Source organism: Plectropomus leopardus, chromosome 14 (genome assembly GCF_026936395.1).
Source record: "Plectropomus leopardus strain MGB_pleo_1.0 chromosome 14, ASM2693639v1, whole genome shotgun sequence".
Lineage (NCBI taxonomy): Eukaryota > Metazoa > Chordata > Actinopteri > Perciformes > Serranidae > Plectropomus > Plectropomus leopardus.
The window spans coordinates 33,626,893-33,651,523 of NC_142189.1; the positions used below are offsets into that span (position 1 = coordinate 33,626,893).

General features: G+C 38.8%; 1 protein-coding gene across 1 annotated transcript; it reads left to right on the forward strand.

Annotated features, from left to right (window-relative positions):
• Window positions 1-85: 85 nt before the first annotated feature.
• ak7b (adenylate kinase 7b) lies at window positions 86-18,519 on the forward strand. Its single transcript, XM_042501329.2, has 18 exons — window positions 86-1,249; window positions 1,442-1,594; window positions 3,980-4,088; window positions 5,664-5,758; window positions 6,212-6,313; window positions 6,402-6,485; window positions 9,633-9,721; window positions 9,902-9,992; window positions 10,231-10,308; window positions 10,427-10,576; window positions 13,921-14,049; window positions 14,158-14,263; window positions 14,927-15,055; window positions 15,152-15,214; window positions 16,108-16,305; window positions 16,469-16,689; window positions 18,145-18,303; window positions 18,396-18,519. Exons 1-18 carry the CDS (start codon window positions 1,157-1,159, stop codon window positions 18,432-18,434), a joined length of 2,088 nt encoding a protein of 695 aa, XP_042357263.2. The 5' UTR covers window positions 86-1,156; the 3' UTR covers window positions 18,435-18,519.
• Window positions 18,520-24,631: the final 6,112 nt, after the last annotated feature.

Consider the following 24,631-nt stretch of genomic DNA (forward strand, 5'->3'; position numbering starts at 1 on the left):
CAACATTCACTTGTCTTGATTCATTATCTGAAGGAAGTCTGAACAGGTGTTTGAGTGTAGAACGGCATTTGTGCAGTCACCCAGTCCCAGGACACTGAGATGGCCCAAGAGATTCTACATCATATTGAGCTGTGACCATGTCTTCTATGAGGATCACAGACTCAATATGCTATGTACGAATGAAGCCTGTGGCAGAGTTTATATTGTCATGAAAAACCTGGATAAGCCATGGAATTAGCAAATAGCAATTTCAAGGCCTGAAAAAATTTTGGAAAACTAAATATATCCTGAAAGTTTTGGTAAAATCATGGAATTTTATTTCAAAAACCTTTATAATAACATGATGTGTACAGGTTGCAAATTTGAACATCCAAGGATAATTACTGTTGTTACAGTTTCTGGCTATAATAAACTGTGAACTTTTTTTGTGATTTTTAGAGTGTTTGGAAGGCATGCTTTCTTTAAAAATGACCAAAAGAAAAAAAAAGAAAAAATCACAAATTTAAAACAATAGTCAATTATTTTTTAATAGAAAAAATATATATATATATATATATATATATATATATATATATATATAGTTTGAAGGGCATGTTTTCTTAAAGAACTGACTACAATAAATACAAAATACAGCCATTTGAAGTTGTTTGCCCTTCCAGCAAGCCAAAATAAAACAACTGCCCATGGCTTAAGAACAAATAAGGAATATTGATGGTTGTTTCAGAGAATGTATGGTCTTTAAAATTTGCCTTTAAGTCCTGTTGGTAAACATGTGTATGAACCTTGGTTAGGACTGATAGAAAGAGACTTGGGCCCTGTGTGAAGGGGTTCATGCTGGGGACAATGTGGTCAGTTCTGCTGCTTTGCATTGATGCAACTGGTGGATTTATGTTTTATGGTTTTATGTGCATCATTGTGAGATACATGGAGGTATATAGCATATTTCAGTTGATGTCTCTGTTCTACTCCTGCACCTGATAGAAAAAGGTTATTGCTCCGAATGTGTCTTGCTTGCAGTTTGTTTGTGATCTCTGCAGATCAGACACTTCGCTCTGTGTCGCGCGAACACGCTTCGCTTGTGCATGTGGCGCGAGAGGGCCAACTCCATGGCAACGGGACACCAACAATACTTGCTAACAGCTGCAGATAAGCTAACATGACGGAGCCGAGGATGGAGCAACTCAAACAGTCACCGAAAAGAGTTTTTATCAACAACATCGACTCTTACGCGTCGAAATATATCGCCAAGGTAAATGTGTCAGTGTGGAATATCAAAATTCAGTAAGTCAAGCTGGGACATTAGCCTTAATGCTGGTTAGCAGTTATTGTTCCATGGTTTGTAACGTTAGCGAAGGAGGACATTCAGATACAGACGGATGAATTGTTCCTGGACCACTCTTAAAGCAGTATGGTAGTCTAACCGCGTCCTTGTCCTGTGCAGTTTTTGAGTAAGTGTGTGGTGGGAGCAGCTGCAGGTCCTGATGGACAGGAGGACACAGAGGGAACACACTACAGCGGAGCACGAGCTTTTCACGTTGTTGGAACTGTCTCTGACAGATGTGACGGGGACAGATCATATGTCCTGGAGTATTACGTGAGTGCTTAATCCTGTCCAACAGCTGTATACAGTGCACTACAGACTACCGCAGTTTAATATAATTCATTTACTTAACTGTTTGGCCCACTTTACATGCTTTTCAGTCTTCATTTTTTTCATAATTTTGGCTGTGTTCATGCATATGGCATACATTTTGGCAAGACTGTGTATTTTTTGTTTGATCTTGGAATTTCCAGCTCAGCTCCTACAGTAAGTCTAAAATAAACTGTGGAAACAAAACTGTTACATTCAAGTCAAGTCAAGTCAGTTTTATTTATATAGCCCATTATCACAAAACAAGGTTTGCCTCAGAGGGCTTTACAGTGTACGACATCCCTCTGCCCTTAGACCCTCACATCACCCAAGGAAAAACTCCCCAAAAAGAACCCCTGTAACAGGGAAAAAAAAGAGGAAGAAACCTCAGGAAGAGCGGTAGAGGATAGTGAGGGATCCCTCTTCCAGGACGGACAGACGAGCAATAGATGTCGTAAATAGCAAGTGAAATACAATCATGGCAAAAAAGGAAAGAGAAAGAGAGCGGGGGAGAGAGGGGAGAGGGGGGGGGGGCACAGAACAATAGAAACAGATGCATGTCATATTACAATAATGGTAGGTGTGAAATTAGTAATTGCTCTCTATGATGATGTTGATAGAGATGATAACAGTCTCATGCATATGTGAAACGGAGTTGTCCAAAGGCAAGATCACAGCATCGGCGCAACCAGGACCAGACCACGATCAGGGCGAGCGGGGGGCACAGAATCAGTACAGCCACAGCACGAGCACAACCAAAGGCAGGGTCGCAGCATCAGCACAGCTATCACCACGGTCAGGCACAGTCAAGGTTACGGCCAGGATCCAGGGAAACTAGGAAACAAGGGAGCAGGAACGCTCCCGAGAGGCAACGGGATTAGCGTAGTGCAGTTCAACAGACCCAGGCTCTGTAATCGCGAGCCCCAGGTGGTGAGAGTACCACATGGCTATCACAGAGCTAAGTTAAGCTTGCACATGGCAATGCAGTAAACAGACATGCATGATTTCTGATGGCAGCATTGAGAGAAGGAAAGGAGCTCAGCATATCAGAGGAAGTCCCCGGCAGGTTAAACCTATGTCAGCCTAACTATGGGCTGGACCAGGCAACCTGAGCCAGCCCTAATTATAAGCTTTATCAAAGAGGAAGGTCTTAAGTCTACCCTTAAAAGTTGAAACGGTGTCTGCCTCCCTGACCGAAAATGGAAGATGGTTCCATAGGAGAGGAGCGTGGTAGCTGAAGGCTCTGGTTCCTAACCTACTTTTGGAAATTTTGGGAATCACAAGTAACCCTGCGTTTTCAGAGCGCAGTGATCTTGAGGGTTGGTAAGGAACTATGAGCTGTGATAGATAGGATGGAGCCTGACCATTTAGAGCTTTGTAAGTAAGGAGGAGGATTTTAAATTCAATCCTGGATTTCACAGGGAGCCAGTGCAAAGAAGCTAAAACAGGAGAAATATGATCCCTTTTCTTGCTTCCCGTTAAAACACGAGCAGCAGCGTTCTGCACCAGTTGGAGAGACCTAAGAGATTTGTTTGGGCAACCAAATAATAGGGAATTACAGTAATCCAGCCTAGAGGTGACAAATGCATGTACTAATTTTTCAGCATCTGTTTGGGATAGGATATGTCTAATTTTTGCGATGTTACGCAAGTGAAAGAAAGCCGTCCTTGAAGTTTGTTTTATATGGGAGGCAAAGGATAAATCCTGGTCAAATAAAACTCCGAGGTTCCTTACAGTTGTGCTAGAGGCCAAGGTAATGCCATCTAGAGAAATTAAATTGTTGGAAAAGGAGCTTCTGAGGTGTTTTGGGCCAAGAACAATAACTAATAATAATAATTCATAACTGTTAAGTACAAAAAAAGCCATTCAAACTGCAATTTTTGATCCCACTGCCCTTGAAACATAAAATCATGCATTGTATCATTTCTGGGTGCCATTCTGGGCTTTTTGGGCTTTTTGGAATTATTTGGAATTATTAATGTTTTCAATTTTCCATGTGGTGATGTTTTTTTTTTTTTTTTTTTTGGTTTGTTTGGTTTCTTTTAACCATATTTGGCACATGGAGAAAATATTTCTACTGGGTGCACTGTTACAATCAATGTTGCTGCAAATCAATGATATATCCCAGACTGTGATCAAAAAAAAAAAAAAAAACCTCTATGTGGTTTATTGAAAGTAATTTATTTTTTAAATTCAATTAAGTTAATGAATATTTGATATTTATTATTAGGACTGATGCTGGTTATGTTTGTAGAGCAATAAGAATGTGTGTAATATTAAAGCAGGCCCTAAGGGTTGTTGAAGTCCAGGACTCCTGACATGTCTCTGTATTTCTTGTGTGTCTGAAAGCAACTGAGCAGAGATGAACTGCTGTCAAAACTGATGGAGTGTGACGTGGTCATCTACAACATTACCCAGCATGCTGAGCAGGTGGAGGAGGCTCTCTGGGCTGTCTCAGGTCAGTGGTCTATGTTGGGAGGTTGATGGCTTACAGGCTGTTGGTAGACACATGTTTTGGTGTACATCTTCAAGCAGTGTGTAGACTAACAGGTGTGTAATATTTATCACAAGTTAATATCCTGTAATGGTTCTGTTTCTAGAGTAATTTTACTTTTTAGTTTGTTGTTTATTTTTGCTTCTCATGATACTGTCTGCATTAAACCTGGAGAAACATAATTTGCAATAATTTAGTAGATTTAGAAATCATTTTGAAAAAAAAATTTGTATATTTGTAGGTATATTATTTAATAATATAATTTAATAATAATATTTCACAAAATTATTATAGTTTTAAGCAGGTTTTGTCAGGCCATTTTCCTGTTTTTGTTTGTTTGTTGTCTTTTTCAATTTTCCCGTTTGTTTATTTGGGTTTTTTTGGTGCAGTTTTCTTGTGCTTTTTACTAATATCTCGCTCATTTTGGGGCCATTTCTGCTTAAGTTGCTCATGGGCGCCTTCCTATATTGATTGACTGATTAATTGATTTATAAGACTATTTTATGGGCTTTTGTCTTTATTCAGATTGGACAGCTTGAGCATGAAAGGGGGAGAGGGAAAAGGGGTGACATTCAGCAAAGGGCCGCAGGTTAGAGTCGGACCTGCCCCCCATGTTTTTTTGTTTGTTTTTTTGTTTTTGTTTTTTAAGAAATCAAAGCAATTTGCTTAGGTCTCAAAGGGTTAAGAACTTGTCTGCTACGTTTAAAATAGTATTATTACCAGTAGATACTGCAGGCATTGTGCCCATTACTTTACATCGAATTTGCCAGTAGTGTCATAAATATTTTTTTCATAAGTGACTGTACTTTATATATCAGAATGGCTGGGCTGTGACTCCATTTTTAATTTTTTGAATATTTATTTATTTTTTCTGTTATATAGCGCTCTTGGTTTAAAGAAAAATGCTCAAGGAATTACAATTCTTTATAATTTTAACTCTTTGTTGAACACAGAGCGCCATCTAGTGGGCTCAGAAAAAAAATAGTGCACAAGGCTTCATTTGGCCACCACTACTGACAGCTACATACAGGTTTTGTAGCAACATATGCTGCCATATAGACAACTTTCGGAACATCCCTGCTTATTCTAGTAAGACAATGAGACAGTCTGCACATGTTCATACAGCGTGGTTTTATAGTAAAAGAGTGCAGCTACTATACTGACCTGCTGCAGTCCAGACCCATTTGCCACTGAATATGTGAGGCACATAATGAAGCACAAAATACAGCAACAGAGATCTCACACTGTTGAGCAACTGAAGTCGTCTATCAAGCAAAAATTGGGAAGAATTTTACTTGCAAAACCTCAACAATTAGTGTCTTCAGTTCCCAAACACTTATTGTGTGTTCATTTAAAAAATGCACCTGTCTTAACCTTTTTTTTACATGTTGCAGGCATCAAATTCATATTGAGTGTATACTTATAACAAACAAAGTATTTTTGAGTTTGAACATCAAATATCTTGTGTTTTTACTGTATTAAAAATTTTGGAATTGGGGTTGTACATATTATGATACCAAATGTGTGTTGTATTTGTAGCTCTTCACACTAACATGAGCTGTTTCTGTGGGCCGAAAATGTTCATCCTGGTCTCCACGGTGATGACCTGGGCCTGCAGCAAGCCAGTCGATCCTGTGAGTGAACGCATGCAGTACTTGTAGTAAGCCTGACATGTTTTTTTTATTGCACATTACATATTTTGATAAAGGCCTAAAGAAAAGAACAAATTTGTGCAATCCTGTCTTTACTTATTGAATATAATTCCGTTTGATTAGTCCCATTGTGTAGTCACTGCACATGAGAAACAACAACTGCTCATCATGGAATACTTTCTTCCAGTAACCCTTTTTCTCTGACCAACAGCAAAACACCCAAAGATGATTTCAATGATACAGAGAGATGCAGCACATCTGATTCCTCCTTTGCTTTTTGTATTTCATAAATTGATTATCAAAATGGTTAAATACACTGACACATATTCTGCCTTTTCTTTGTTTCATGAGAATTGAAAATGTTATTTATCTATCAGTGTATGCCCCCATATTGTTGTAAGTAGCATCCTTGTTGTTGTCTGTGTTGTATGACAGGATGTCCCTTTCACTGATGAGATTTTCTGGAGAAGAAGAGCGCATCCCAACTTCAAACCACATATTGAACTGGAGAAGAAGGTGGTCAAAATGGGCAAAACTGTGAGTTTCAGATTCCTCTGTGTTTTGTTTTGGAGACAGCTGTGATTGACACATGTGGATGACGCTGTCACATGGCTGTTGCTTTCAGAACAGGACATTGTTCTCGACATACGTGGTGGCGTCAGGACTTCAGTACGGGATGGGAGAGGAGCTCTTCCACTTCTTTTTCAAGGTGAGCTTTAACAGAAAACTGTAGATTGTTGCTTCAAAATCAACAAGATTCATTTTGTCTTCACATGTAACACGTCTCTCTTTTTATCACTGAATGGTGGCGTCATGGTTAGCACTGTTGCCTCACAGCAAGAGGGTCCCTGGTTCGAAGCCCAGTTGGAACGGGGGCCCTTCTGTGCGGAGTTTGCATGTTCTCCCCGTGTCTGCGTGGGTTCTCTCCGGGGTGCCCTTAGGTGTGACTGTGAGCGTGTATGTCTATATGTGTCGGCTCCAGCCCCCCTGCAACCCCTACATGGACAAGCGGTTACAGACAATGACTGACTGACTGACTGACTGATTTACTATTGATTTTATTCTGTTGATTTTAGTTTCTTACATCTTTGCCTATCAACAACAAGCCACCAATGTCAAGTACTTAAAGCTTTGAGTTTACATTTCCAAAACATGAAATCAGTGTCAAACGTTATTGTCATGTTTGCCTACTGAAAGCACTAATAGCAATATAAGTTTTATTTGCATGCACACTTAAATTTACTAGAAAAAAACCCATTCTTTTTTATTGTTTATGTAACATCATCATTAAAAAAGAAAAGAAAAAAAAAAGACCTGAAAAGTATTATTTCATTATTGGTAAAGGACCAATCAGGACATTTTATTAATAGATCATTGGTCAAGTTACTACATTACTGGGTTTTATTATTTGTATTATTTGTATATTTTTGATCAGGTTAAGTGCAAGTTTTATTACATTTTCAGGATATTATTACATTATTGTGTGCTGCACTCCCCTCAGCCAAAACAAAAACATAACTCCCTCCCCAATGCTTAAAAAAATATTTGAAGTGCCTCCCCCTATTTTGCACCATTCCCTCCCCTCCTCCCATAAATAATGAACAGTCCCTGGATGCCTCTCACAGATACAGCTCCATGGAAGACTGTCTGTCTGTTCTCAAGACCACTAACTACTAATATCAAGACTTCAGTCCCAATAGAGTTGAAACATGTTGTTAATGATCTAATTGTGATTTCTTTTTTATTGACGAATCATGCAATTGTAATTCAGTATGTGATTTTAAAAAAAAATCTGTTCATTATACACAAGCAATAAATCATTTTAAATAGCCAACACAACATTGATACAGTCCACATATAAACTGCTCTTGAGATGAGAAATAAGATGAATTGATGCATTACTTTATATGAATAACACATCTTTATTTAGCAACTGTAAACATCTTCAGAGTAGAATATACAAAAGTGTAACTTCAAGCCTTGTCAATATGTAATAAAGTCATCATGAAAAGAACAAGAAAGAACTGTAGCATATAAGTTTTACTGTCATGTAAGCCTATTGAAAACACTAACAGTAATATACATTTTGCACACTTTACATTAATTAGGAAAAAAAAAAAAAATTACGATTTTTTATTATATTTTATTACTTCATCCATTTTGAAAAAAAAAAGAAAAAAAGAGCACCTGAAAGGTATTAATACTTAATAAGTTAAGTGTTTGATAATATCAGTCAGAACATTTTATTTCATTATTGGTTATATTATCGCTGCAAACTGGAGTGTTCCCACTGGACTGGAAATCTGCTGCCATTATCCTTCTATTCAAAGGAGGAGACAATACTGACCTGAACTGTTACAGACTCATCTCCATCTCGCCTTGCCAAAGTGCTCGAAAAGCTAATCAACAAACAGCTTGTAGACCATCTGGAGACCCACAAAACCTTCAACCCTTTACAGTCTGGCTTTAGACCAGGACACAGTTGCATCTCTGCTACGGTGAAGGCTGTTAATGACATAATTTGTGCTTTTGACAATAAGGAATACTGTGCAGCTGTTTTTGTTGATTTGAGTAAAGCCTTTGACTCTGTTGACCACTTCAGCTTACTAGAAAGGCTAAGAAACATTGGTCTGTCAGAAAGTTGTGTCGCCTGGTTCAGTCTTGGTTACTGTTCAATTGGTTTTCTTTATCGCAATAAATCTTCATTTACATACTCTGCAAAACACTTCCTGGTCACAATGACAGTCCTTCCGATTATTGACTATGGTGACATACTTTACAGATCTGCTTCCAAATCCCTCCTCCATAAACTGGACACTATCTACCACACTGCCATCCGTTTTGTCACTGGTGCCCCCTTTACTACTCACCACTGCAGTCTGTACTCCCTGGTTAACTGGCCCTCTCTTCACTCTCATAGACAAACACACTGGTTTCTGTTCATATATAAAACCCTTACAGGTAAAACTCCATCATATCTTCGCTCACCACTCATTACCTGTAATATCAGCCGTTCCCTTCGCTCCAGCAACTTCATCAACCTCCTCATCTCCAAAGTCCGCACCGTTATTGGCCGTTGTTCATTTCAGTTTTCTGTCATCTTTTAAAAGTTTGGTGAAGGCAGCAGTTGCTGACTGTTGTACATGCTTTTAGCCTATTTTATCTTTACGACCCTTATTGTATTGTTTTGTTTTTGTATTGATTTGTATGAATGTGTCTCATTTGCTTTTCTTTGCTTTATGCTGCCTCTTGGCCAGGTCGTCATTGTAAATGAGAATTGGTTCTCAATTGACTCACCTAGTAAAATAAAGAAAAAATAAAAATAAATAAATAAAATATATTACTACATTACAGGGTTTTATAACATTTTGGATCAGGTTAACAGCAAGTTTAATTACATTTTCAGGCAATGATTACATTATTGGGTGTTACATTCGTCTGTGTCATTTTGACGTCCTTTTCCTCAGACATTAGACAGTCCATTACTGCAGCTGGTAATATTTCCATTACTTTGATTTTGTTGGAAGGAAAGAACATCATTACTAGTGACGCGTCACTGCCCAACACTGGTCAGTGCTCAAGTCATTGCTTTTTTCAGGCTTCTGAATTGGCAACATATTCTTTATGCTTCAGTTGTGTTTTTTCATTTTCATTTGGACAGAGATTTTTTTATATCACTGTGTGTGAATGGGGCTTTATTTGAGAACAAAGGAGAGAAAAGACCTCCTTGCAAAAGTACCCCTGTCAGTGTGGACTGGACCTAAATCCCAGCTGGCCTCACCATCCATTGGCCCCATTACAAACAGCGTGAATATGCTTCACACATGTAGTTAATTAAAATAATCTGTATTTTTAGACATCATGGCTGGGACAAGAAGAGAAAATACCTATTTTCGGTGACGGCAGCAACATCGTTCCCACGATTCACATCAGTGACCTGGCCAGGTTGGACACACAGTGCTGTTTTTTAATAGCTTTCTTGAACCATTACAGATTGTTATAGATTGCTCAGAGCCCTGCACTGCTAGAGGCTTTGTGAAATCTGACTGATATTGATTTAAACTGTAGACAAAGAAATTAGATCTAAAGTAAATAAATATTCAGTGTGATTCCTTTGTGTTAAAGTGTAATTCAGAACATGATTGAACATCAGCCCAAGCCGTATTACCTGCTGGCTGTGGACAACTCTAACAACACCATGGAGGAGATTGTGCAGGTGAGTGGAGCCAGTGATCAAGAAATACAGACACACATCTCTGTCAGTGGATTAAAATTTGTAGTATAGCCTGTTATGCAAAAAAAAAGTTCAATCTTTTAGATTAACTGATCAACTTAGAACAAAGTTTCAGCTTTTATTACATCATTTATACATTATACTCACATATGTTTATAAAAATGCTTGATATGATCTCCTACATGCAGATAAACTGATATGTGAGTTCATCCTCCACCAGGCAGTTGCACGTTTACTGGGACCAGGGAAGATCCAGAAGAGGCCCTTTGAGGAAGCCTTCCTTACACGAGACTGGACTGTATGTGTACATGTTTAAATGACACATCTTGTCATCTCACTTTTGGAAAAATAGTCACTGAGCTTATGTCCCTAAACTGTTTAATTAAGATGTGTTGACATGTTGTTCCTATTTACAGGTGATGGAAATCGATTCCTTGCAGGTCAATCTGCGCATGGAGGCTGTCCATGTGAAGGAGCTGTTCTCTGTCAGCTGGCTGTGTGAGGCCGGTCTGGTGGAGAACATGGAGCAGGTGGTCGAGGAATACCAGCAGACCAGAGGGCTACTGGTAGGTACCAAAGCAGAGGGCAGAAACATGTCTCTGTCACTGGGATTTTTAGAAGGAAGGAGGAGGAGGAGGAGGAGGAATACAGCTTAGAAATACAGAGGGGTCTGACAGCAGAACTGCCTTGACCATAAATAACTCACCACATCTTCAAACTTCCTAAATTCAAAGTATCTTAGTGCCTGTTTATACTTGGTATTAACATGATTTGATCATAAGTCGAAAGCGCTATGTACAAATGTAGAAGACCACCAAGACACACTGTGATCCTGTCACTCAAAGCACTTGTCGAAGAGGTCTGACCACGTTTTTTTTAATGTAAACACTTTTGCATCCTGATGCAAGCTCCCAACAAGGACTCCATCAGCACTGCAGGATGTGGCAGCAACACATGCTGGCAGGGATGGTTAGGATTAGGGGAAGGAGGCACATAATAAGGTGTAGAGTAAAACATCACATTCAGACAGGAAGCAGACACCAGACTTATTTTGGGGTTTGCTGGACCAATCCACCACCCTCCCTTCCGCCTACAAGCACCCTTGCGCTCCTTAAATAACGTCTTTACCGGCAGCGTTTCAACCTGCTGATGTCCTGCCGTGTTTCAAGTGATGCGGCAGGCTCTGTCCAGCCATGTTCTCACATGGCGCTGTCCAGCGGTTTCATGCACATGCGAAAGGTACCTTTTGGCATTGCAGACTTACCCCAAAAGCACTGTCAAAGCGGTGCTATTTTCCAATATTGGAATGAGAACGGGCTGGATGTGGTGGTTGTTTGGTGACGGTGTACTAGTCAAGTTAAGTCAAGACAAGTCAATCTTATTTATATAAAGGCCATTTATCACAAATCACCGTTTTCCTCAGAGGGCTTGACAGCACACAACATCCTTCTGTCCTCAGACCCTCACATTGTCAAAGGAAAAACTCCCCCCAAAAAAACCCTGTAACGGGGGGGAAAAAAATGGTAGAAACCACCAAAAGGTGACAGAGACCACAATCCAGGTGAGCCAGAGGTACAGCATCAGTGCAGCCACAGCATGATCCAGGGGCAGACAAGATTGCAGCCAAGATCCAGAAAACTACGAAACAAGGGAGAACAAATGCTCCGGAGAAAAAGCTGAATTAGTGTAATGCAGTAAAAAGACATGAGTGTCTGAGATGGAGTGAGCAAGAGAAGGAAGGAGGTGCTCAGTGTATCATAGAAAGTCCCCCGGCAGACTAAACCTATTGTGGCCTAACTAGGGGCTGGTCCAGGCAACCCGAGCAAGCCCTAATTATAAGCTTTATCAGAGAGGAAGGTCTTACGTCTAGCCTTAAAAGCTGAAACGTGTCTGCCTCCCTGACCAAAACTCGAAGATGGTTCCATAAAAGGGGAGCGTGGTTACCGAAGGCTCTGGCGCCCATCCTACTTTTGGAGACTTTAGGAACCATAAGTAACCCTGTGTTTTCAGAGCGCAGTGATCTTGAGGGTTGATAGGGAACTATGAGTTGTGACAGATAGGACAAAGCCTGTTCATTCAGACCTTTGTAGGTGAGGAAAAGGATTTTAAATTCAATTCTGGATTTTATAGGGAGCCAGTGCAAAGAAGCTATAACAGGAGAAATATGATCTGATTTCTTGGTTGCCGTTAGTACATGTGCATCAGTACTCTGGACCAGTTGGAGAGACTTCAGAGACATGTTGGTGCAACTGGATAATAGGGAGTTGCAGTAGTCCAGCCTACGAAGTATAAAATGCATGTATTAATTTTTCAGCGTCTGTTTGGGACAGGATATGCCTAATTTTTGCAATGTTACGCAAGTGAAAGAAAGTAGTCCTTGAAGTTTGTTTTATATGAGAGGCAAACGATAAATCTTGATCAAATATAACTTCGAGGTTCCTTAGAGTTGTGCTAGTGGCCAAGGCAATGCCATCTAAAGAAATTATATATTTAGAAAAAGAGTTTCTGAGGACTTGGGGGCCAAGTACAATAACTTCAGTTTTGTCTGAATTTAACATCAGGAAATTATGGCTCATCTAGGCTTTTATGTCCTTAAGACATGTTTGTAATCTAGATAACTGATTGGTTGTATCTGGCTTCATAGATAGATACAGTTGCGTATCATTCGCATAACAATGGAAGTTTTACAGAGTGATTTCTAATAATGTTGCCTAGGGGAAGCATATATACTAACACTCTAAAGCTCCCCCTATTTTATGACGGGTAGAACAAAATCTTGCGTGTCTGTCCATTGTTTTGTCCCTGTGGAAGGAGACATGTTGAATCCAGCTATACTGACACAATCACTAACATGACTAGCGAGCATGCTACCATTCACTGAGGATGTGAACCTAATAACTCTGTGTGGGGCCCCTTGACTCCCTAGCATAAGTGACGTAGGGAAAGACGAAATCTGAACATGTGGTCAGACACATGATAGACACAGGTGTGAACGGCGATGTGTCTCAGCTGTCCACCTGTGCTCAGATGACTGAAATGCACAGTAAAGAGCAGGTGTAAACAGGCTTTTAGAAATCCTGTGTGTGTGCCTGAGGACTGTTAGCATATTTATTCTGCATCATCCAGGGCAAAAAACTCTGAGCCTTAGACAACAAGGGCAAGTCCTGCTCTTATTTCCATTGTATGCTATGGTTTACATGAGGATAGAATTCAAAGTATTGTAAAATTTAAATTTACCACACTGCCTTCACCATAACTTGATCATTTTGACCTTTTTCCAGTAATAGCGGTTCATTTAGCCAGAATAGGCAGTTACAGTTTTTGGAACTGTTTATACTAATCTTTAGATGCATTGGGGGCTCAATTTTTGATATTTCAGAACTTTGGTGTTGACTGATTAGTTTTGCAGTGTTGGACCTCATAACTCCTGCCAGGTAGAAGCATGTGAACATTTCTGTTCACTGGGCATAATTTTGGTGGAAGATGCTTGCAGATGAATTTTTATAGTTGTTAACTTTAGACAGTTACTGTAGTGCCACCATTGGGACTATTAGCCCAAATTTTTAGATGAAGAACTTTTGTACAGGACTGAACCTAAGTGCAAAGTCTGCTTATTTCTATGCATAAGAAGGCAGATTTCGTCAATCAACTAATTAATCATTTATTTGTCATATGAAATCATATGTGGTACATCTCGAGTTTATCCCAATCCCAGGATGTGATCCCATCAGCTCCGCTAGCTTGTGCATTGCAGAGCTTCTCAGCTTGAATGAAATGGTGAACTATGCCAAAATATCAGCCACATAAAGTTGCTACTCCCCCATATGTATGAAAGTTGTAGATCTAATGACAGATGTCTTGGTTTTCATTAAATTGCACTTGATCTTCCACGTAAGTGTGTTCTCTGCAGCCTATCCGTCTGTGTCTCCTGGGTCCTCCTGCGGTGGGAAAAAGCACAGTGTCCAAACAGATCTGTGAATACTATAAACTGCATCACATCACAGTAAAGGAGACCATCTCTGAAACCATCTCACAGCTGGTGAGCTTCTCCTGCAAGGTGTTATCTTTAACCGAACACAAACAGATGCACATTTCCTGTACACCTCTTTGAATGTCCTTACAACACTAATTTTATCCCCATTTGTAGGAAGATAACATGAAGAATACTGATCCAGATGCAGAGAATGAGGACTCTACAGTGGATACCAGGGAGCTGCTCAACAGCCTGAAGGACATTATGGAGCAGAATGGAGGTACACACACTATGACACCCCAGGTTTACCTGCCCAGGGCCACTTTCATACACCCCCAGAAACACCCACTCTGTCTGCCATTCTCACTGATTCCTTCTTGGTACATGTCAGCATTCACTCTCCTTTCCTTATAGACCAAATCACAGTGTTAATCAGCATAACCTCCACATCATGTACATGTAATCAAACAGCCCTGAGCAAAACTGCCTTCATTGATTAGTATTAAGCCACCTAAAAAGGCCCACCTAAAAGCCATCAATATCAGTTAAGTTATAAGTTAAGTTATAAGTTATAAGTTATAAGTTATAAGTCTTTGAAACCTGAGCAAACTGGCATGATTTCTTTCAAAAACAAGGACATGGGCAACTTAAGGGCTCAAATTGAGCAAGAAGTAGTAAAAATTTACAAATAATGGCCAGAAATAAACAAAAAAAGAGAAGAAAAAAAATAAAGACAAGTCAAGACAAAAAATGAAATCAGACAATGATTTTAATATATAAATATATATATATATATATATATATATATATAAATATATATATATATATATATATATATATATATATAGAACTCTGGTGCTGATTTTATGGAAGGGCAATATTAAATCATGTCCCTTTAAGACTATTTGGCTACATTATAATTCCCACATCTTGTGTCTGTCAGGTCTGCTGGATGACCAGCTGTTGGTGAAGGTGGTGAAGGATAAGCTGATGTCAAACCCGTGCAGAAACCAGGGCTTTGTTCTTGACGGCTTCCCCAAGACATATGAACAAGCCAAGGAGCTCTTCTACTGTGAGACACTGACACCTACTGCAGACACCCAGCATAACATGAGTACATAGTCAATGTACATAAACATCTGCTTGTTTTCTGTTTCCTTCTTTTTAGCTGATGAACAAGAGTCAGAAGATGGAACATCCCTGATCTCATTCAGCAAGAGGATGATACCAGGTCTGGAGTAGTGCTTACACGGCTGAATGTTACCACACAGCAGTCAGATTTCAGAATGATTTTAAACCTTATAGACATATGTTACTCCAGTCAACAAGCCAGTTGCGATGAGTTTTCAATAGCCAAAAACATTTACATAGTAGATCTCTGATCGGGCCCAAAAAATCAGGCACGACCTACATGAACCTGCACAGTTCCTGTCCAAGCCCGATCTGAGCCCGACCCACGGCAGCAGTCTTGGGCCCCAAAAAAAACAAACAAATTTGTACGTTAACAACAGGCCTACAGTATATTACATGTTACATATTATAAAATAAATATTTTTAATATTAAAACATGTATTATAAGCTAAGGGATGTAGTATTTCCTCACACCACTTCACCTTCTCCTCTTTCTGTTAGTTTGTCATCTTGACAGGTTCAGCAAAGCAGGCTGCACCCAGCCCCTCCCCGTGTCTAGTATACACAGTGCGTAGATGCTGATCATCGCTCTCTACTGCATGTTATTTACATAACCAGTTTGCCATGCAGCCCCCCTTTCTCTTTCTCTCGTCCCTCTCTCACCTGCACGCTCTCTCTCTCCCCTGGTTCTCCACATGTTCCTTCATTTTCCTCTCTCTCCACTCTTTTTCCCTCGGTCCAACAAAACTCTGCCAAAGTGTCACTTAAGCACGAGACAGTTCACAATAGTTTTATAAAAACAAACAAACAAAAAATTAAATAAATAAATGTTAATATGGCAAGAACCCCACCCGATTCAAACACAAGGGAATAATGAGAAATTACAGCCGGGTCCGGCTCGGCCCGAACCTGGTTTTGCCCAGTCGGGTTTGTGCAGAGAATAAAGTGTCCAGTGTTGTAGTGTTTGTGATGTTTTCTTTGTGTGTGCCACAGAGTTCGTGTTGTGCCTGGATGCGTCCGATGCCCTCCTGAAGGATCGGGTGATGAACCTCCCTGAGAGGCTGATACAGGAGCACAACTATGAGCAGGAGTGCTTCCTGCGACGACTGGCCAGATACAGAGAGAACAACATGGAAGATGAAAATGTTGTTAACTACTTTGATGAGCTAGACATCAGCCCTCTGTACCTGGGTAATCTATGAAGCATGAGTGAGGGATGTGCAGTGAGGATGGATTTGTTGGATGAGCTGTATGCTCAGCACTCACCACAAAGTGACCTTTTTATTGTTCATCAACATTTGTTGTCACCTAGATTACAGCTCTCATCATGTCTTCAATCCTTACTGTGTTCCAGAGATCACGAGTAGTGATGAACCTGACTGCCTGCTGCTGATGCACAAAGTGTTTGAGACAGTGGGCCAGCCCAGGAACTACGGCCCCAGCAGCCAAGAGGTGGAGGAAGAGGAGAGGAGGAAGACTGAAGAGAAGATGAAGAGAGAGGCCCAGGAGAAAGCTGAGGAGGAGAGGAGGGAGGCAGATGAAGCCAAACACAGGGCTGCACGCTGGGAGGAGTGGGTAGGTACTGAACAGAGTGAATGCGTATTGGGAGGAGTGGGTAGGTGCTGGGAGGAGCAGGTTGGTACAGAGAGAAGTAGGAAGTATTAGAGGGAGTGGTTAAGCACTGGGAGGAGTGGGTAGGTGTGGGTAGATACTAGGATGGATGGATGGATGGAACATTTCATATCACACTTGGATAGCTGCAGACAGCTGGGGGGCATGAAACAAGCGCTTTCTTTAAGTCAACAGAACATGTCTTCCTGCACTCAGGACCCTTGTCTCATCACAAGACTGACCCACAATGAACCTGTTTATACCAAAGCTGACAACACAAGAACACATGAAGCAAGCTTTAGATTCAGGTCATCTTTTGCATAAAACAACAAAGCTAACTCAAAGGTTAGCTTCCTCTGTTTTATCAAAGCGTTGGATGGAGTCTGCTGTGTTGTCATCCCAGGTGGACTGAGGCTCCTGGGCCTGTTTATCAGGTGCAGATGTGACACACTCTGTCACACACATTAGCATATAGCAGTTTGCGTGACATGTCGAGTTTATGTGTCTCTCTCCTCATTGCTTATGCCTATAAGGGAGGAAGGGGGCTAATAATAGACATGTTAACAGAGGTTGATTATGAATTCTGCTGGATTTACTGAGGTCATGCTACTGTTAGTTTTGCGGGGAAACTTCAGAGCAGGTGTAAACATAGCACAGATGGGATTTACACAAGGAAAGCTGTAGTGGGGGGAAAACATGAATTTAATATAGACAAAAATATACTTGAACACCAATTATTAGAATGAAAAATCAAGTTAATAGGCTTTTTTTTAATGAACAAAAAAAGTTTATAGCATTTTTACTATTTGGAATGCAAAACTTAATGGCTGGGTTGCAACAACAAGGATTAATTTAATCTAAGATGTGTGTGTGTGTGTGTGTGTGTGTGTGTGTGTGTGTGTCTATATATATATATATATATATACATGCTGTTTTTCCATTGCCAAAATTTAGCCTAACTTTGGAGCATTATTCAGGTGTCAATACTCAGCCTGGTACAGCCTCCTAAAGACAGGAATGTTGGGTGGCGAACATGATTTAAAAAACAAAACAATGTATGGACCTTGATCACATTACGATTAATGTGTTAATGATATATATTTATGTGTGTACTTCTGTACTCATGATGGCTTGGTAGAGAGGCTCAAATTTCTTATTTTCTTATTTTAATTTCTATTTTTCTTATATTTATTATTTCTATTTTTCTTCTTATTTCTTTGAGTAAACTTACCATAAAAACTCTTTTCGATTCCTGATAGCCAGTCCAGGCCAAGGAATAATGAACACACTGAATGAATTCTTACCAGGAGAAGCTACAGCTGGTTGTGATTTTCATTCTTTACCACTAGATGCCACTATATCCCACTAAATCATCCACAGCATGTCTGATATGTTAGTTGGATGTGTTGTGTGTGTCAGACTAAAGGTATGGAGGAGGTGAGGCTGCAGGAGGAGGAGCTGCTGGAGGCCCAGTCAGTCCCCATGAGGACCTACCTGCTGGAGCACGTGATGCCCACTCTGACCCAGGGCCTGGTGGAGTGCTACACAGCCCGACCACAGGACCCCGTCGACTTCCTGGTACGACCCTCCGCTCTGGTTAAGACCTTTCTGTTTTCATCTCCCTCCACTTGACTTTAATTGTCTCATCTCTTTATTTTGTCTCGTTCCAGGCAGAGTTTTTGGCAAAGAACAACCCCTTTAATTACTGAAGGTTGAGGTCATGTCTTCTCATTTCAACCTTTGATGTAAATACATAACAAAAAAATGCTGAAATAAACTGTTTTTTTTTCCCTGCTCATCTTTCTGAGCTCTTCACTATATTAGAGACTGAAGTCAATTACACGCAGCTTTTCTATTAGAGGAAAACCTCCTGGAGTCTCTTAAACTTGTCACAGGATTTCAGCCATCTCATGCCAAGTGTCCCTCGGTTCATGCTGGGATTTTGATTAGGTCTGATTTGGAAGTGGCCCATTCCCCTGCCCCTGTTGTATTTACACAAAGCTTTGTTTGGGCTCTTGTGTGCCGGCCATTACTTAAAAAGCCCCCTAAAAAAGCGGATGAAAGTGTTCATGAAGCCAAAAGCTAATTAGGAAGTTAATTTGCGTAATGAACTTGGTAAACTCCAAAGTAGACACGCTCGGGTCATAATTGCTTTGATTTGGCTTGTGATATCCAGGAAGGATAAATGTTACAAATGGCAGCTAATTTGTGTCTCTCTCATGTTGCCACTCGTGAATCCAAAGTGTACATAATTGGTTGCGACGGAACACCAAATTATTTCATTGTACATACTTAATCACCACATGGGGAAATTAGTTGAGTTTATTTGGGAAACATTGTGATGCAAGCCGCTGCAGGACAATTTGACTGCACCATCTGTGAGGCCCAGGTAGCAACACTGCACGGAGACTTTCCTCAAAGTGGCACACACTGATTTGAAGGGTACATATGGTGCTAATACAAAACTCTCAGTGTCATATGATCTGAAACGTGGAGCAAATATTTGATCTTCTATCTCAATGACCAGTCTGCAGATGCTGCAGTTAGGCTTGGACAGGATCTGTTTTTCCATACTTGTATAGCTTTCTGTCATTTCAACAGGGTGTACAGTGTGTATGATGGTGTTTGTGTCCGATGCCTGGGGGACATTACAGTTTAACATGTATTTGTGTATTTCTTATGTAAGAGGTGCCCTTCACAGATTAACATGTTGTTAGGTAGCTTGAGCCAGGTCAATAGGCAGGTTTCTATTAACCCTTAAGTTGAACAAATCGAAATTACAAATATGAAGTACACCAAATGGAAACAAGTCAATTTAGAAAAAAACTCCCATTTATTGCAAAAACGTTTTTATGCTCGTGTGCGGTGGTATTTTAGATGATTCGAAAAAGCCATAGTTCGCAAAACTGCAATGGAAACACTTTTTTGGCTTTTCCAGGTCACATGATGCTATGGCTATGTGCTATGTCCCCCAGGCATCGGACACAAACACCATCATACACACTGGGTCCCTCATGATGCAGCAGGAGCTACAAGCAGGGCCATAAATAGCTATGAGGTCACCGAGGTCCGGACCTTGGTAAAAATTTCAGAGGAAAGAGAAAGAAAGCCCCAAACAGCATGGTAAACACATCAGACAGCTTTTATTTTGAAAAGACACAGGTGACGCAGCAAGTTATCTATCTGTGACGCAGTCACGCACGGTGGATCTGGGTAAAGAATCTTGAGAGGAAGACACCGAGTCAATGTCAACTAGGTGTTATTGCATCACATAACTCTTCAAAAGTTGAGCGGATCATCCGGAAGTTTTGAATTGACAATTCCTCTGTGAAATCGTGGACTATCACCTCCCAGAAATCCCTCATAAGTGGCCGCTCCCACATATAAGGGACTCGCCTTTCAATTTGGGTTCCATAACACGCCTACATGGCCTTGGATTGGAAATAATGACGGCTAGTGCGGTGGCTGCAATAGAAATAAAGCTGCTGATGTTTTGAACATCCATCACCATGCTTCTTGGAGTGTTATCACCAGAGAAGTCGCAGAACTTCACTCAGTGGAAATACAGTCATCTTGCAATTGTGTTTTATCGCCATTTTGAAAAATTGCTTAAGTTTTGTGCAAATCTGTAATAGAAAACCGCCTAATAACTTGACTTTTAAAACATTCTCACAAAAACAATGTTACTGTTGCTTTCTTGTTAACTGTTTGCTCTGTAGTCTAGCAGAGGTAAACCAAACAACTTGAATTTGTAACGGAGCATGATTTGTGAGAATGGGCCTCATGCAACAGCACATTTCTGTTAAGAGAGAGAAAAAAAAAAAAAGAGAAGTCAAGTCCAGATGCACCAAACATTCTCTTATCCAGCTCTCAGCTAGGTGTGATCAGTGATGAATCCCACTTGATCATAAGTCCTAAACATTATATAAGAGCAGATTTTGTGCTGTGTGCAAAAATTCTGACACATGGCCAAGATTGCAGAGGTGACACCAAAAACGATCGTAAGAAGGAGAACTTCTGCAGCAGTAAAACTGACGTACTGTTAGAAAAAAACAAAGAAAAGATGTGATTTTCCAGTGTGTTACAGGAAAATCAAAAGGCAAGTATTGACAAAACATGTGACGCTGTTTCGCTGTTTCAGCAGCAGTGGTGGTGTAAGCACTATGATCCTTTACTTTAGTAAAAAATACTAATACCACACTGTAAAAATACTCTGTTACTACTAAAGGCGTTGCAATGAAAATGTTTGTTTACTACAATAAGGGAACTGTATTTAAGTATTTAATGTAAAGTATTCATGCAGAAAAGTTAAAATAAATGTAGTGAATAAGAATAATTATATATAATGTTGGAAATTTCCCCACTGTGGGACTAATAAAGGATTATCTTATCTTATCTTAATTAAAAAAACAAAAGCAGCAGGTCCCTCATGTATGAGGAGTTAAAACCATGAAAAGTTTTTGCATTGAAAATTCCTTAAATCTGAAATGTTTATCAAAAAAAGTTGCCAATTCATTTTCTAAAAATCAATTTAGCTACACTTGTAATAAAAGTTATCAAATAACAGTTGTGGAATACAGTGCATTTTTTCCCTCTTAGGTGTAGTGATGTAAGAGAAGAAAGTGGCATGAGATTAAAATATTCAAGTTAAGTAAAAGTAACTAAAAGCTGCATGTAAGTACAGTACTTAAGTAAATGTACTTAGTTACATTCAGCTCTGGTCAGCAGAGAGACGCACAGTAACTGGGATCAATGCACCAAGTATAATATATTTCTTTAGCCCAGGAATTTCATAATCCAATAATAATAATTACTCTAAAATGTAATCTAGATTTGATTAAATAATAGTCATGCATTTATTAAATGTTCCTCAAAGGAAAAACTTTTTTTCTTGCCTTAAGGCAGCAAGTTATGACCTGTGAAAATAAGATGGGGTTTTTTTGTCTTGTCTTGGTCAGAGTGCTCTGGACCACTCGTAAAAATTCCTTTTAGCCTAAAAGAAAAGCAAAAAATAAGAAAACATTGGTGAATCCCAAAAATCAGTGGGTACTAACAAAATAGGAACAGGTTGTGGATACAAGCAAAAAGAAAAGAAAAGAAAATTTGTATATCTTTTCTTGCATGAGGCCAAATATCACTTATTCAAAGATGCATCAGTGGTGCAGAGTAGCTGAGTTTGGGCATTTGATAGAGTTCTCCCTGAAAAATTCAAAATAAAGTCAACATCATTCCATGGAAAATTTATTAAACAACCAAAAAAGGAAAAATTGAAGCAGGAGTCCAAAATATGTTTTTAGGTTTAGATGACTTAAGCTTTTGAGGCAGGAGACTCTGAGCCAAGGATGACCTTTGACCTTTAGGCTTCCTGGTCAGGTTTGATTTCATGTGTGGAGCTGAAACTTGCCCACATGTTTACTGTCAGTTTTGTGCCAGCAGGTGGCAGTGTGAGATCATCTATTAACTGTCAGCAGCAACTCACTCTCACTGAGAAGGTGATTATTATGGGATTTTCTATTTTTATTCTCCATATGATCTGTGATGAGATGTTTTTTAAAATGCTTGTATTAAATGTACAGATCAGGATGTAAGGCAGAATCCATCCACACTGAACTCTGCCAGCTGTGAATGAACAAAAAGCAAATCAAACTTTGCTAATGTGAATATGTGCTAGTGTGTTTCATTCATTGGTCATGATGACAAACCAGGACTGCTTTTTTCATAAATTATTCCTCAGAAAAATTAAATGAGCCGCTACAGCCGAGGAGTTAACATCCCAACACAAACTGAGTGTAACAAAAACCTTCCATGAACATCAGAATACTGGCTCACATCAGCAAACAGGCAACTGTCACTCTCTAAAAACTGAGATTTAATCATCCCTTTGCAACCTAAGAGGACGACCTAACAGATCAACTCAGTGCACCTTAAGATCACCCAGACAATATTTCACACATACCGTAAAACTTCAATTTAGAGCGCTGCCTTTTTTTGCTTAAATCATTGAACTCAACAGGATTATGTTTGGGACAGGCATCTGTATGGAACAGGCTTTTAATTCTTTTCACACAAAACTATTGTTCAGCAAAGATGGAAAATACAGTCACATTATTTATTTATGAAAATTGCCTGTAAATTTAAAACAGCCTAATTAAAAAAAAACGAAATTAATTAATTAATAAGTGAGAAAGTAAATCACACAAACAAACAAATAAAATAAAAAAAAATAAATGACCTGAAAAAAAACAAAAAAAAAAAAACTTTGCATGCCAAGCAGTAAGTAGCTGATACATTCCTAAATAAAATGTTGGCACATGAACTAGCCTAGTCAATCAAAGGGAAAATGTTACATTTATACCCTAAATGGGAAATGGATCTCAGGAGATACAATTTGTAATTTGGAAACTAAAGATTAAATTTTGGGGAAAAAAATCATGAAATTCTGTTAGAGTAGCCTAGATACATAAGAAAATAACTTATATATCAACTTGGTTTCCAAAATATTTATATTTGTCAGCATTTTTATCAGTGGAATCAATAAGTATTTCCAGGCAATGTTTAATATCCTTCAGAAAAGCAACAATTTCAAGTTATTTATTACTTCATTTACATTCATGGGTAGAACACCTAGCTAGAATCAATACCAAATTAATGATTAAAAAAGTTTTATTATTTTTATTTTATTATTTTATTAATTTTGGGGAAAAAAATCATGAAATTCTGTTAGAGTAGCCTAGATACATAAGAAAATAACTTATATATCAACTTGGTTTCCAAAATATTTATATTTGTCAGCATTTTTATCAGTGGAATCAATAAGTATTTCCAGGCAATGTTTAATATCCTTCAGAAAAGCAACAATTTCAAGTTATTTATTACTTCATTTACATTCATGGGTAGAACACCTAGCTAGAATCAATACCAAATTAATGATTAAAAAAGTTTTATTATTTTTATTTTTATTATTATTATTTTATTATTTTATTTTTACTTATTATTAGGAAATTATCAAGGATTATCCAAATATTTAAATATGTATTTTTTTTTTCAACAACATATTATACTTTGACGTTTTAAATCATTTTTGGATGACATACTAAAATATGGTGGTTTTTTTTGGATGAAATTCCGTGCTCTGAAGATTTTTATAAATTTTGGAGCACATACTTTACTATGACATTTTTTATGAATTTTGGACGAGACGATACTATAATGTTATTTTTAAATGAATTTTGGACGACATACTTTACAATGAAATTTTTTGTGATTTTTGGATGACATACTATACTACGATGTTTTTTTATGATTTTTGGATGACATACTATGACGTTTTTTATGATTTTTGGGCAACATACTATACACAGTCATTTATGACAATTTTTGGGTGACGTCTTAAGACGTTCTTGACAATTTTTTGATGACATACTATAGTATGACGTTTTTTATTATTTTTGGCCAACATACTATGCTATTACATTTTTTATGGTTTTTGGACAACATACTCTATTATGTCGTGTTTTCAGGTTGCAGACTTGCCATGACACAATGGAGTATTGATTTCATACTGACATCCCCAAAGTGTCCGTGTTTGTCTTTGTGCAGTGTCTCATAAATGCCTTAAATGATGTTTTTGAAATAAGCACATGGACGTTATTTCACTGAATGTCAGACAACAGTCTGGATCTCTTTGTTTCACACACATACAGTACATCACTTTGATTGCAACTGAAACATTTGAGCATCCTCTATACAGACTCTGGGGACATTTTTAATATACATACAATACATTAAACCCACAGGATGAATTGTAATGATGCCACCATTAGGTTGAAATTTGTGGCCCTCACTGTTAAATAAAGTGAGAAAAAAATCTTAAAATATTTATAACTTTGTCAATAGTAAGCAAGAA

What these genes read in the sequence shown, in the direction of transcription:
- ak7b (XM_042501329.2), top strand. Translation starts at nt 1,157, where the DNA reads ATGACGGAGCCGAGGATGGAGCAACTCAAACAGTCACCGAAAAGAGTT. An exon ending in CGTCGAAATATATCGCCAAG is followed by an intron (nt 1,250 to 1,441) that starts GTAAATGTGTCA and finishes TGTCCTGTGCAG; the next exon opens with TTTTTGAGTAAGTGTGTGGT. An exon ending in CTGAAACCATCTCACAGCTG is followed by an intron (nt 14,050 to 14,157) that starts GTGAGCTTCTCC and finishes CCCCATTTGTAG; the next exon opens with GAAGATAACATGAAGAATAC.